A 15,410-nucleotide genomic window follows, 5' to 3' on the forward strand; every position below is an offset into this window, starting at 1 on the left:
TGAACTGAGCAGTTCCTGAATTGATTAATCTATTCTGGTGTTTTATAAGAGGACTGACCTTGTTCCATCCTAGAGTCCCATAGGAACCTAAGTGCATATGCTTAGTGGACAAAGGGAGAAAACAGGGCCTCAGAGCAAACCAGAAGCAATATGAATGTGAACTGTTAAAAGTAGATGCACAGCCAGTACCTCTTTTAGAGGAACTGGAGGAGACCAGATTTAAAAAAAAAAAAAAAGGTTGGATGGAAGGCAGCTGATGATAATACAGAAATCAAGTGTATTGCATGCCTCAGAATGAGCTTTGGAATATAGATGCAGGTAAAACTCTGAGAAGTAACTAATATCGTTGTCCTTAAGAGCTCTTACAGTTTCAGTTCTAGGACAGTAATGAAAGATGGTGAGTGGGTGGGGGTTTGGTTTGTGGGAAGTTTTCTTGAGAGCACTGTAGTAGGAGGTACTGCTATGAGAAAATTCCACTGTCAGAGCTGCTAAAACTAGTGCAACTGAAGGGTGTTCATACTTTGAGTGTGCCTCTCAAAAAACTGTTAATAGTAATTGATTTGATTTAACAGCTATTAAAAATAATTGTGTTCTATAAGTCTACTCAGAAGCCAACACTTTCTTTATAAGTAAGATTAATGAAGTGTTAGAAATATCTAATTAAAATTCAGATATGTTTGTGTTATTAAACATCTTGGAAATACTATGCAGATTATTTTCTTTTTAATTCCTGCTTTGGGGTGATTTGTGTATGTTCTTAGAATATTATAAATGTATCACTGTACAAAACACCTGAATTCTTACTATCGATTTAAAGAATCAACTATTGACTGATCACGGACATAATCCACTGATGAAGAAAGTATTTGATGTGTACCTCTGCTTCCTTCAGAAGAATCAGTCTGAAACAGCATTGAAAAATGTCTTCATTGCTTTAAGGGCACTTATTTTTAAGGTAAAAAGTTTTAAAATAATTAATCTTCAAGTACTTATCCAATTCTTTAGTTAACAATGTACTATGTAAAAATTTAAGAGCTAAAATCGCAAACTAAAATTGATGAAAAAGGACTGATCTGATCCCAACAGTGTGGAATATTTGTCATTTGAATTGCTGTAAAAATCATTTTGTCATGAACTGCTACAACTGTCTATTTTTTTCACAGTTTTGGAATATTAATGTATTGTATTTTTCTTGACATGCTTATTTTATCAAGAACTGAAGCTAGTTTTAATGAATAACTCCTTTTTTTTTTTCTTCTACTTTTTCCTCAGTTTCCTTCTACATTTTATGAAGGTAGAGCTGATATGTGTTCTGCACTGTGCTATGAAATTCTGAAGTATTGTAATTCCAAACTGAGTTCAATTCGTACTGAAGCTTCACAGTTACTGTACTTCTTAATGAGAAATAATTTTGATTACACAGGGAAGAAGTCTTTTGTTAGGACACATCTGCAAGTTAGTATACTTTACTTTTTGTTTTTTAAATATTGTATTGGTAGATGCATGGTTGCCTACTTGTGCAAAGCCCTGTCAGATAAAGACATTAAAAAAAATTATTTGGGGTTCAAGCAAGGCTGGTACTATACTAAGAGTAGGAAGATGGCAAAAAAGTATGTTTGGTACAAGAAAATACTTAGAAACAATTGGATGTGTTTCATAAGAAATAATTTTTATTTGTCAGTAGCAAATGTTCTGTTTTGTAGATGTTATTTTGATTGTTAAACAGCATACCATATTGCATCTGAAGGAGAAAAGTATGTAGCAACAAGAACATGAAAGTCTAAAGTAAAACGAATACATAGAAAATTGTGTATTCTGACAAAGCCAGGAACAATAGTTTACTACTTACATGACCTGGGGCTAGTTCACCAAGCAGTCAGTCTTTAGAGCAGAGGATGCATGGGCATTAAATTTACATAAGCCTGGGGTTTTTTTGCTTATATTATTGTACAAGTAACTTCGGAAAAAAAAAAATCAAATTTAATTTTACTATAGGGGAATAATCTTTCAGTTAAAAAGAACAAAATTTCCTTTAATTGATTCATAGGTACATCTCAAGGGTTTTTCATGAAATATGCACTAACAAGACATTTGTTTCTAGGTTATTATTTCAGTAAGCCAGTTAATTGCTGATGTTGTTGGAATTGGAGGAACTAGATTTCAGCAGTCTCTTTCCATCATCAATAATTGTGCCAATAATGACAGAAATATAAAGGTCCGTTTTTATTCTTTCTGTACTGTAGAAGGATGCTTGAAAACTCTTTCATAGCATCTTTGCAATTATACAAAGAGTAGATAGTAGTTAATCTGACTCTTCCGTGTTTTAGCACACTACATTCCCTTCTGACGTTAAGGATTTAACAAAACGAATCCGTACAGTACTGATGGCTACAGCTCAGATGAAGGAGCATGAGAATGATCCAGAAATGCTTGTAGACCTCCAGTACAGTTTGGCAAAGTCTTATGCTAGTACACCTGAACTGAGGAAGACGTGGTTAGACAGCATGGCAAGGATCCATGTTAAAAATGGAGATCTTTCAGAGGTAAGAGGAAAAAAATCAAACTAGTTTTAGCTTCATAATAAGCTTAAGCTGATCTTTCTTGAAATGGAATGTACTATATGTAGTTGTTAGTGTGTAATATAATAAGCATTTTTAATAGATTAGTTTCAATGGCGGATAAGTTTTTGTCCTACCCAAGTACATCTGTAAGTCATTTCTAATTACTAATGTAAGGTATGTGTTTAACTACTGAAGCGGACATGCCACTAGGACAGGAATGCTCAATGCAAACTACGGAAGACACAGACCTTCTAGTGAAAAATATTTTTGTTATCAGTTGATAAAATACTTAAAGCCACTCCATAAATTCCTCTCCACTTGCTTTTAGAAAATGATTTTGATTCTATTCCAAACTGCTTGCTAAAAAACCTCCTGATGTTCTTAAAATTGACAAATTACAGTTTTTTTTCATTTGAAAAAAGAAAGCGATCTGATTTCACTGTGCTGTTAAAATATTTCATTCTAGCAAAAAGGAGAGTTGCGAGTGGGGATTTTTATGTGTCTTGATGGAAGTATTTTATCAGCATACAGAATGAATTTTATCTCTGTCTGGAAGTTTCTTCCATCTGAAAGTAAAACACATTCCATGACATCATTGAATTTCATAAACATGCCTGTTAAACTTAGCATCATGTAGGCAAGTAAATATCTCCAAGAAATAGTAGCTGCTATATTTCTTACATCTTAGTACTATAATTCTTTTCTTCTATATGGTAGCAACCCAGAAGGCACATACAATACTCTGTTATTAGCATGTATTTTGAAGGAAGCAACTTCAAGCTCTCTCAGAAGACAAACTCTTTTAGTCCTTTTCTGGCCTTGTTTTAATTTGTTGATTAAAAACTTAGAATCTTTGACTGTATGACTAGATGAGCACCTCTAGATCACCAGGCCCAGTACCATACAGAGTATGAATCAGAGAGAATTTCTTGACATACTTAACTTTTTCCTTCATCTCCAGTGTTTGAGATTCTGCAGCCTCCATATGTAAACTGTTCAACTGAGAATTAGAATAACACTTTGTTAAGCCTAAACCTTTTTAGTGAAAGCAGAATCTTGAATCTTTCTTTATTGGTTCTTTCTGTGGAGAAAAGTGATCAGTGTCAATTTTATAAAACATCTCAAATATTTGAAGACTACTTCTTTTTCTCCTTTTTCTTTTGTTTTCCAGACTACACCAATCAAATTCCTTCAAATTCCATTCATAGGTCAGATCTCTCCTCTTTTTTTTTCTTCTTTCAAAACCACCACTTTTCAAATTTTGAGTAGAATAATTAATAGCTCTTTTGTTTCACATAACACATAAAATACATCTCCAAAAGAGATTTGCCTGTTTTTATTATAGCATGGCATTCTTACCTTGTAGGCTGTGATCTATGGTCACTCTCAGGTTGTGTACTGCTGTACATGCTGCTCAATGCTCTGGTGAAAAAAGGAGTGTTCTTGAACAGTTAATGTTTTGCATAAATGACATGGAGAATTGTTCCACCAGTCATAGGACGTGTCCTGCAAAGCAGCAAAAGCAAAATCAAATAAATCATCTCAGGCTAGGGCTCTTCCTATATACCTTCTTTTCAGTAGTTCCATTATAATTGTAATTTCTAAGATTGTTACTATTTCTATTTTAGGCAGCGATGTGCTATGTCCACGTAGCAGCACTGGTTGCAGAATACCTCACACGAAAAGGTATGATTTTTAAATCTTACTTTAATGTTCATAGATTTTTCATTATAGTTTAGGAAAATCAGTAGTTTCCCTGAGGAAGCTGTAGGCATTTCAGTATCCACCAAGGAAAAAATTCTGACCTAATAAGATAAGCTCTTAAATATGCAAGTATGTTACTTTGCACATCTAAGGGGCAGCATTTCAGATGAAGATAAAGTAAAATTTTTAGGAAAGTAAAAGATTTTAAATCTATACAAGAGCTGCTAATAGCTGAAGTGAGACCCTTTCTAAAACAAACTTACCTAGTGAATATTCTTGTTCAATAAGTAGTCTCTCACTGCATATAGGGAAAATTGGCATTGCCAGAGAAGTCAAAATAAACTCATACAAATTTTCAGATGATGACTTGGTGATAATAGTGCTCAAAATGCTTCACCTTTCTTGGTGTTCTGTGCTAGCAGCTGTTTACCCCCTCGAGACAGATGAAAGATAGTTTTCTACCCTATAGGATCAGAGGAGTTCTCAGGGATTAGAGAAAAGAGAAGATTATATGGCTTTTCTTAAGAAAAATAGATCTCTAGAAGAAAATATCAAAATATCTCTTAAGAATGATTATGATACTGAGCTAGTGTTTTGTTTTTGTAGGCAAATTCATGTTTGCAGTTTTTTAGCTTTGTCTTTGTATGACAGTTCAAAATGAAACAAAGTCATGGATCTAAAAGATGCCCTTTCTCTCTTCCTTTTGTGCTTCTTGCCAGTCATTGTGTTGTGTGTAGGCTAATCCCCCTGCCCCAATGATTTCAAAAACTTCTCTGAGACCAAATCTGAAACTAAGTTGCTTGTCAAAGGTACCACATCCTCTTGCAAGCCTGATAATGTCTAACTGATAACTAGAGATAATCTGTATTAATTTGCAATTCCCTTGGGTGACCTGCTCTTTTTGTCTGCTGTCAAGTAAGTTATTTTCTATCAGTAATGCTGAGGGTCAAGCTTGTACCTGTGGTATTTCCAGGAGCAAAACACAACCATTCAAATTGCATTTGAAGCAATCATTCAATAAAACCTGTCATGGTCAGACTCCCATGTGAGCAGAAACAGTCTTTGCAGGAAGGAACTGTGAAATAAATATGTGCAAGTCCTTGTGCTTCTATAGTATTTACTGATTGCTTTTGAGGCTTTAGTTAATAGTTATTGTTAGTTCAGAATAGAATTCTTAGTTCAGCAATCTGATATAATAAATATCAGAAATCAGCTTAGTTGAGCAATCTGATATAATCAGAATAGAATTCTTAGTTCAGCAATCTGATATAATAAAAAAAGAGCTAAAAAGAATGGTAAAAGAGGTAGATTTCGTGTTAGAACATTCTAAACTTCATTTTTGCTAAAGATTTTTTTTTTATAAAGGCAGTTAGATTGCTGGGGTCTTTTTCTTGATTGTAGACTGACTGTGTCTACACCTGAATAATCTCTATTGCCATCCCTCTGATTATTTTGTTCAGTTGATGTAAGTCCATTTGTATTGTTCAGTCTAGGGAAGCTGATATGTCAGGTCCTGTTTGTGTACACAGTTCCAGCATGACAGCTTAATTAAATACTGTAAAAGTTACCTTGATTACCTTAGACCTGATATGGGGTAGATTAGACATAGGTTTAAGATAAAATGGGAAGATTCAGACACTACTTCTTTTGCTAGGTAGGAGTCCAGATATTAACATCTGTGTTTTTTTAAAACCTATTTATACTTAAACAGTAATACGACCTCTAATATTTTAATGATGCAGTAGGAGGCTGGATTTTTTTTTTGTCGTTATTAATTTGCTGGTAAGTATATTTAAATATGGCTTCTGCCTTATTCAGCATCACAAAATGGCCTAATATTATCCTGGTGGAGAAAGGTAAATTTTTCTATTTTTCTTTTTCAATGATAGGGATGTTTAGGCAAGGTTGTACTGCTTTCAGAGTAATCACACCTAATATAGATGAAGAGGCTTCAATGATGGAAGATGTTGGAATGCAAGATGTTCACTTCAATGAAGTAAGTAACCATAACAGTATTAGAATTGATGCACATTGAAGTGCTGGTTGGTTTTTCACATTCTGTGTTTCAATCCTGAGGCCAACTACTGTGATATATCATTGTTTTCTTAGCTGCTATTCTTATCCTAAAACTGGAATAAAAATTTCTACTATTGGAATAAAAATAAACCAAATGGGCTTTTAAATTAATTGATAGGATGAAGACTAGTGTGGCTTATTAGATTTACAAGATCTGTTTTTTTTAAAAACTAACTTTAATTTAGATTGTTGCTATAGCAGCAGTCATGAAAATATGCTCACATTTTTTTGCTGGTTTATTAGAGTTTCCCTAAGCAAATATGCCATAACAATGAAAGTGGTTTTATTGTCACCAGATTTGCATCAAATTTTTTGTTTATTGTATTAAGTTTCACTGCTTGTGTCTTTGTTGATCCATCTGTGCTGCCTGTACGGTAAATTTTACTGTTGAGAAGCCCATATGAAAAGAGAGTGAATAATCTTGCTTACAAATAACTACATCTACACTATGTATTTGCCAGAATAAGTGAGAAAGGGAGGGACAGACCACTACTTGCAGTAGCTGTGTTGGAAAAATCCTTGGTATGTGAGCATAATTGTAGAGCGAAAAATATTTTTCTTTTGTGGTTTAGTTTGTATACACTAAAAGTGTATGACAAAATTATTTGACTGTGCAAATTGAGTCTATACTAACAGATTTAGGAGGAATAGATGGAAGATTTAATGGTTTAAGCCTAGGTTTAGAGCTAGGGTACATGTGTTTCACTCCCAAATTCTGGTACTGCTTTGCTCTACAGTTTTAAGACAAAAATTTTTGACTTGCATTTTTCTGGGAAGGCAGGAGTTGAAATTACTTGAAATGAGAAATACAGTGCTTTTCATTTCCAAGGACACCCAGTAGCAGATTGTTTTGTTTTGTTGGATTTTTTTTTTAATTATGTGCTATACTCTGAAGCACAGGATTCTGCTGATGCAGCACGGACTTTAGCATGTTACTTAAAGAAAACTGTAAGTGGTTCTAAGTGAGCCAAGAGTTGGAGTTCTGGTGACTACTATTGACGGAAACTTGTTGGAAACACTTGTCAGTGTCTACAAACCATTTGTCAGAACTAAATTATTTTGTATATTTTGAATTGGAATATCTTTATTCTTTTTCTGATTAGTCACTCTCTACAAAAAGAATAAATTCTGTTTTCTGGGTCATTGAACCCTTGCCCAAATTTATTTTCATCTCTCAGTATTTTCATGGAAAGAAAGTAAGCTAAGAGTGAAATTATAAATCTGTGGAAAGGGATCAAACCTTGCCAAACTTAATTTTTTTAATGCATGCAACCCTTTTTAAACTTAACCATGTAGAAGTCTAGCTGATCTAAATATTGAAAAAAGTTATTATTTTTCAGATGAGTTCTTATACTTCACCTCAAGAAGAATAATAATAGGAAAGAAGTATTTTTTTGATAGACTAAAAATCATGGATAAATTAATTGACCAGTATTTTACAGATGTACTTCAAAATAGGTAGTCTAGCTGCTTTAAGAACAGGAACATATTCATATATGGAGTGTTCTTTCAATATGTTCTTGTGTAAGCAAAACTATATTTGTCTAAGAAAAAAAATCCTATAACCGATCGGTTGAGTACAGGTGTCAGAAAATAGAAACATCTCTTACAAGATGTACTTTATTACTACTGAGCAAAATGGTGCTCTGATGGGAATTCTTCTTACAGAAGACTGTGAGCATGGACTGTGCCAGATACATCAGCTATGAGTCTTCCTTTACCCCTCCAATTTACTCCCCAATTCCCCAGGCAGGAGAGGGTAAGTGAGCGACTGTGTGGTGTTTGGCTGCCAGCCAGGTTTAAACCATGACACCATCAAAAATTCATGTGGAATCTTTTTCTTAGAATTTGAGATTTCCCTGAATGCTTGTTACTTTAAACTTCCAAAAGAGTAATTACAAATACAGGGGGGTTGGGGAGATCCCTCCATGTTTCTAAAAGCATCAAAACATCTTTTATATTCTCCTGTTTACGTAGTTTTCCCAATTAAGTGAAATTTGTCCTAAGAATCCATGTAGTTTCTCATTTTTAAAATGAAAATTTTAAAATTCTCAATTCTTATTTTAAAAGAATTCCCTTCCAGGACAGGGTTACCCTGACTCATTTCTTAAACTAGTTAGTTGAAAAAAACCAAAATTTTGTATTGTCTTTTTTATAACAAAGTTATTGCGTGTATTTCATTAAAACAGTTGTTTACCCAAACAACTTATTCAGCAGCGCAAGTCAAATTCTCCCTGCAAAACTAGAATTTTTTGGGTGTCAAAAATTGGAAGGCAAAAGGCTGGAAGCTGATATGCTTTCCATGTTAGATTTTCTGTAAGCAGCCCATCTGTGAGAGATCTGAGCCATGGCTAACAGGCCTGTGGCAGGTGCCAGATTCCATGCAGATTAAAACTGGAAACAAATTCATTCAGATTTGTTGTTTTTTTCCAAAATAAACTCTGCCAGAATACAGCTCCAACACGGATATTAGGTCAGTCTCTACCTTCCTATTTGTTTTTCCTGGTCTCGTTAGCTACGACGAGGAATTATTCTAATTTACAGATTGGTAAATGTAAGCGCTTCACAGCTCAGATGGTGTTATAGCTCTTGTAAGTGATCAACATACAGTGTAATTCAGTATATTAAAGCACTTTATGAAAACCAGAACTAGGTATTTACCCAAACATACGAGATACTTAAAGTATGGTAGTGAAGGCTAGTATTCTTCAGGAATACTCAGGCTGCTATTGTTTAACATCTTCATTAGCAATCTAAGTAATGGGATACAGTGTATCATCAAGTTTGTGAATGAAACTAAATGGAGGAGGAGTGACTGATATGCTGGGGGGCAAGGCTGCCGTTTAGAGGGGACCTCAAACAAAAGGAGCACAGAAGCCTCTCAAAGTTCTACAAAGACAAGTGCAAAGCCTTGCATCTGCGAAAAAATCACCCAGTGTCTCAGGATGGGACTAGCTGTGGGCAGCAGCTCTCCAGAAGGACCTGCGTGTTCTGGTGGACAAGAGGTTGAATGCCTTGCAGCAACAAAGGCCAACTGCATGCTGGATTGTATTAGAAAGAGCACAGAGCCAAATGAAGGAATGGGTTTTCCTCCTCCTGTTTGGCATTTGTGATACCCCATCAGTAATGTTATGCATAGTGCTGCCCCCACCTAAGTCAACGAGATACCAAGAAACTGGAAAAAGTCCACATATTAAGGTGGTTAGGGGAAGAACCACTCTTCTAAGAGGTGCACAGTGAAAGAGTAAGAGGCCATTCTCATAGGTTTCAAGAACAACTCTTGGTCTCCTTGATATATGGAAAGATCTATGGAAAAAAACTCTTCCCATGAGGATGGATAAGCACTGAGGCAGATGGCTCAGAAATGTGTGTTTTCCTCCCTCCTGTCAGCTCTCCCACATGGAGCTTTTACTCTTTTTTTTTTTCCCCCCCCCCCCCCCCTATGTGCAAACAAAATTTTACTACTTTGCTGCATTTAGATGACCTCTGGTGTCTGAGTTAAGATTCTTGTCATAAAACAGTGGTGGTGGACAGCTCTTGTGGTCCATCAATAACACCAGCCTTTCAGTTCTCACCACCTAGTTGCTGAGGATGGAGATATTGGGAGGCCTATCCAGCCCCATAATGAGTGGGTGAAAGGGGGAGATATTTTAGTGACAGTTACAGAACTGATAAGGGTAGTATTTTTCAGTCTTCTTTTGCTCTCAGTATTAAAGTTGGATTTCTTAGTGATGTCTTTATGCTGTCTCAGTCCTCTACGAAAGGGAAGAAGGGAATGGAGTACCACTGGTTAAAGGGTGGGAAATCTAAGGATAAAAGGAGTTGTTTCTAGCTTCTGACTTCACTACTACAGTGCAAGAATGATACCAGAACATCTCAATAGGTAGAAATGTCATGTCATCTTATACCTCTGTCTCAGTCTTGGATTCTTGTGGAGGTTCTTGGAGCTCCAGACATGTTTGAAGAGGACTGAGATGTGTTAGGGTATGTGGATGGGAATGGGCTTCTTCACAGTGGTCCTGTCACAAGTCGTGACCAAGTATAGGACAGCTTCATTACAGGAACTATAAGCTGTTCTGTAATATCTGTAACATTGTTTGTTATAATTTAGTTAATGGAGTTAGCCTGGTAATTTTGAATTTATGAAAAATAGAGTAAAGTAATAATGTTACCTTAGTTTTGTTACGCTTATTGAAGTAGAAATGAAATCTGTGGAAAATAAAGTATTATCACAAACTGAAGAAATGGACTTCATAATTATGATGTGACTGCTCTGATGCAAAATGCATGTTTCTGTTTTAATGTACAGGTAAGCATATTATTTAATGTTAAATAACTGTATTTTTTTCTACCAGAGTATTAGGATCAAAGCCAAAGTGATTTCTTGCTTGTGATTCTGTTTTGACCCTTCAGGATTTCTCAGCTTCTCTAATGGTTGTTATGTCTTTTCATTCTGGACCAAGTATAGCAGATGCAACTCTTGTACCTTGATAATTACTTCTCAGTACAATTTTGGTATTGTATCCTTTTGTTTCATTGTTGATGTAATGTATTTGATAGTTTCCTTCAGAATCATTGCAGACAAGTGTTTATGTAGCTGCCTCTTTAAAATCATGTTCTTTGTGCAAAACCAAAAAAAACCCAAGGAAACAACACTTTGAAAAAGCATGTTACAAGGTAAGGCAAGTTTGGTTCCTCACACAGGGATCGCTTGTAGCCTTCAGAGATCAGGAGTATCTAAAAAAAAAATGTTGTTCATGGTGAATACAAAGACTACATGTGTACAATCCGCCCATTCTGGGTTTTGTTTCCTTTTAGCAATTAATATGTGTAGATAATTTTTTTTGAGGCAAGATCTCCTTTTTCATGGGGAAGAACTTTGGTATAATTACTTGCCATGCTTTTCATGAGTACTGAATTGTTTTTACTTTTTCAAATGTGTATCTAAATCTAGGATGTGCTGATGGAATTGTTGGAGCAGTGTGCTGATGGACTGTGGAAGGCAGAACGCTATGAGCTCATTGCTGACATATATAAACTTATAATTCCCATTTATGAAAAACGGAGAGATTTTGAGGTAATTAAATTCATCATAAGTAAATTTGAGCAAGGAAAAAAATCCTAATTTTTCTAGTCTAACTGCATGGCACAGAACAAGAGCATTGAAACTGTAGCTGTGATATCAATGTGTTGAAATTCTTGTTTTAAATAATTAAAAAATTGTTTTATTTAAATATATATAATTTAAAATCTTGCATATTTTCATTCTGATGCAAGTGCTAAACCTATTACTACTGTTCAATAAAACAATGGTTTTCATTATTAACAAGGACATTGTTCATTGTTCTTTTAAGATGGGAAGGTTCTACATTATTCTTTTATGCCATGATTTGTTTTCTCTTATATTTAGAGGCTTGCTCATTTATATGACACTCTTCATCGAGCATACAGTAAAGTAACAGAAGTTATGCACACAGGCAAGAGACTGCTGGGAACTTATTTCAGGGTAGCATTCTTTGGACAGGTGAGTATTTTTAAACTTTTGTTTGTCAGCCCTATGCAGTAAGAAAAACCTGAATTTATTTTAGAAAGTATACTATTTCATCATCTGCATTGATACCATGACATAAAAAGCACAAGAAATGTGGTCTATAAGAAGTAATTAAACACCATCAATTTATCAATTTCAAAACAATTCTTCTTTATTTTCCTCAGTAAATTTTTTGCCTTTTTTTTTCTTTTTCTTCTTTTATTTACTACCTTAAGGCAGCGGTAAGTTTTCTGTAATGTCAGTTCTTAGCAATGTATTGACTTAATGTCTGTAGTGCTACAGTGTCGTTTGCAAGGCTGCTTCTTAGATTGGTATGCTTTAATAGCCATTGCAATTCAAAAAATAACATTAAGTTCCATTAAGAGAACAAATCACTCTTTTCTATGCATCAGTATTGCATGCTTTGAACAAAAGTTCTGGCTGTGTATTGGACAGCTTCACATCCTCTTAATATATGTCTAGAATGCGTATGTATCAGTATGGAATCACGCAATATCGAGTAATACACTTTCTACATGCATAGGCTAGTTGCTAATTGTTCAGCTGAGCATGGAGAATTGTAAAATACTCTGAGCAGTATAACTTTACATGTATTCTGTTGTCTTTTGCAACTTTATAGCAATACCAGTTTACAGACAGTGAAACAGATGTTGAGGTAATTACAGTAACCGCTTATAAAGAAAGCAATGCAGTCAAAACTACTGCATTTCACCTTAGTTTGATGTGGGTATTTTTGTCAATCTAGCCTGTGTTTATACATGATATGTTGTGCTTTTCTATTTTGTCTGTTTCATTTATGACAAAAATATTTATTTTCTGGTTTCAAACATGAACTCAGACATGGCTTGTTTTAAACCAATGACCTGTTTCACTTTCCATGTATTTTGCATTTAGTTATGATTCGAAAGAAAATGCTTTATGTAATAAGGATAAAGAAGTATGTGACAATATAGTACAACATAACATTAAGATCATTACAGAAATCATATTTCATTTTTTGGAATTAATTTTTTATTACTACATAAAGAAATTTTCCAGACTATTTTTATGTAAGCTATTGCCAAAATACTCACCTGTGAATCAGATAGTTCTGTTGGACAACAAGATCTCTGCTTTGGCAAGTGAAACAGTACTGAAAGTTCACTTTTTAAATAAAAGTGAAGAAAAATTATTTCAAAGGCTTGGCACACCATAAAATTACAGCAAACCTTTAAAATTTTAACTGTGTGTTTCCATTATCTTTCACTCATTCTGTAGCAGACAATGACTTTTTTTTTTTAATTATCTTAGGAAATGTTTTTTACTTAGATTTTCATTTCTTTGTTTATGTTTGCTTGAATCCTTATGTTAAATGTTTATATTTGCTTTTGAACCACACACATTATGTTCATCTTAATCATTGCTCTATGTGTTGTTTTCCCAAGATTTTGATAACCTCATTTTTTACAGGGATTCTTTGAGGATGAAGATGGAAAGGAATATATCTATAAAGAGCCTAAACTAACGCCTCTTTCAGAAATTTCCCAAAGACTCCAAAAACTCTACTCTGACAAATTTGGATCTGAAAATGTCAAAATGATTCAGGATTCTGGCAAGGTATGATCTTTACTGTCTCTAAAAAAATTCTAATATATTACTTCCACTAATCTAATTTGAAATACTGTAGGATTGCTGTCTGTTACTCATTTGGTGCACAAACATGTCTAAAAGCTACTGGTTGAAGGATATGAGAGAAATATCTCCTATTAAGTTTACCTTGAGAACAACCAAAAACCTTAATTTCCACAGTGTTACCTCTCAAATAATAATTGTATCTTATGCCAAATTTAGTTTATGATCATGTTCTGTGTTAAATTTAGATCTATTTCTTGACATTTCATGCACATTCTTGGTAAGTTTTTCCCTTACCTGCACCTTGAGAGCAGAGTCCAAACTTTCTTCTGAAGAAAGAAACAGAGCCCTCTTCTGAGAAAAGTACCATATGTAAACAACATTTTATTTCTGTATCACTTGTTCTTGTTATCCTTTGCCTATGTCTCTGAGCCTGTTCTATTTTATGAATGCTTAAACTGTAGAAAAAAAAAAAGCTTACACAAAGTCGTGGTTAAATCTAGATTTGTCTTAGGAAATGCTTTTCATTGTAATTGAAGGCTTCAAAACTGGTGAACTGAAGAGGGCTACGATATCCCATATGCTGAGAAGAACATCTTTCTATATCTATGTTTTTCAGTGCTAATCATGGGTATAACTGTATTGTTTTTGTTTGCAGTTCTGCATGCAGCAATTACCAGTACAGGTTGTTTTAAACACAAAAACCAACACAAACAAACTCACCCCCGAAAAAACCTCCCACAGCGTCTTGTAATGCATCTAGCTGTGCTGCCTTCCTAACAGTTAGAATCTGAATGCAGAAAAGACCTGTGAGTGTGTTAGTTTCCTGTGTTTTTAAATATTTAAAGGTTAAGAGACCTTAAGAGTTTAATTTCTGGGAGTTGTGTGATTACAATTAAATCCACTTTGTTCACAGTGTAGTTATTGATTTTTTTGGTCATGTATTTAAGGTAAATCCTAAGGATTTAGATTCAAAATATGCATATATTCAAGTTACACATGTAATCCCATACTTTGAAGAAAAAGAGTTACAAGAAAGAAAAACAGATTTTGAAAGGACTCATAACATTCGTCGCTTTATGTTTGAGATGCCTTTTACTCAAGCTGGTAAAAGACAAGGAGGAGTAGAAGAACAGTGTAAGCGACGGACTATTTTGACAGGTACTGATTGATTGGAAACTTCCTTTAAAAGAAAATGGCTCTTTTATTTTGGTTCTTATACTTCTTGATGATAGTTTTTTCTCTGTTGTGTATTTTGCCAGAATCAATCCTTTAGAAGATTTCACACATGACTGTTGGAGGTGACAAGAATTGCAAAGTATATCAAAATACTGTTAGACAAAACAATCTTTTAAAATTAGTACATACCTGAAAATAATACTCAAAAAATGTGATATGCAAACACTTAAACTGACCATCTAAGAATATGTATATCACTGTGTGATTTCTTAACCCCTGAACATTAGAAAAATGTAAAATCTCATATTTGACTATGTTGCAACTACTCTTCACTTTTAAATCATTTTGGACTTTTTTAATAGTGGAATGTCTGCATCTCTCCCTTTGCCCTTCCCTGTGCTCACCTGTCTGCTATAAAACACAAGAATGGTGGTATTATGCTTGCTGATTTGGGTATGGGATTTTTCAACATTCTTTCAGTCTTTGGATGTGTAAGATGCAACATTGGTTCTTTTGGCTAAAAGCACTAAAAAAGCCTGAAGGGCAGGTTCTGGTTTGATTTTTCAGCCTCTGTTCTATTATGACTTTGGTCTAATCACTGAGCTTTAGTTGCTCATTTGTTAGCTTTAGAAGGGAAAGGGAGTGCTCATCTATCTCCTCATAGGCTCAAACTTTAAAGATATTCAGTTCACTGATACAAAACATCTTATTATACTTTTAAGGGAGAT

General features: G+C 34.4%; 1 protein-coding gene across 15 annotated transcripts in view; it reads left to right on the plus strand.

Annotated features, from left to right (window-relative positions):
* DOCK9 (dedicator of cytokinesis 9) overlaps positions 1 to 15,410 on the plus strand; it is a 132,418-nt gene that overhangs the window by 110,071 nt on the left and 6,937 nt on the right. For 9 of the 15 annotated variants that reach the window (XM_074911030.1, XM_074911054.1, XM_074911061.1 and 6 more), the window contains 11 exons: positions 818 to 955; positions 1,273 to 1,455; positions 2,102 to 2,215; positions 2,328 to 2,543; positions 4,190 to 4,247; positions 6,155 to 6,261; positions 11,296 to 11,418; positions 11,752 to 11,865; positions 12,512 to 12,547; positions 13,342 to 13,488; positions 14,454 to 14,664. In XM_074911030.1, the coding sequence (XP_074767131.1) occupies positions 818 to 955; positions 1,273 to 1,455; positions 2,102 to 2,215; positions 2,328 to 2,543; positions 4,190 to 4,247; positions 6,155 to 6,261; positions 11,296 to 11,418; positions 11,752 to 11,865; positions 12,512 to 12,547; positions 13,342 to 13,488; positions 14,454 to 14,664 (1,447 nt within the window). Of the gene's footprint in view, positions 1 to 817; positions 956 to 1,272; positions 1,456 to 2,101; positions 2,216 to 2,327; positions 2,544 to 4,189; positions 4,248 to 6,154; positions 6,262 to 11,295; positions 11,419 to 11,751; positions 11,866 to 12,107; positions 12,114 to 12,511; positions 12,548 to 13,341; positions 13,489 to 14,453; positions 14,665 to 15,410 lie in introns of all 15 variants that reach the window. The other 6 variants (XM_074911130.1, XM_074911087.1, XM_074911149.1 and 3 more) reach the window with 2 other exon arrangements.

Source organism: Athene noctua, chromosome 1 (genome assembly GCF_965140245.1).
Source record: "Athene noctua chromosome 1, bAthNoc1.hap1.1, whole genome shotgun sequence".
Taxonomy (NCBI): domain Eukaryota; kingdom Metazoa; phylum Chordata; class Aves; order Strigiformes; family Strigidae; genus Athene; species Athene noctua.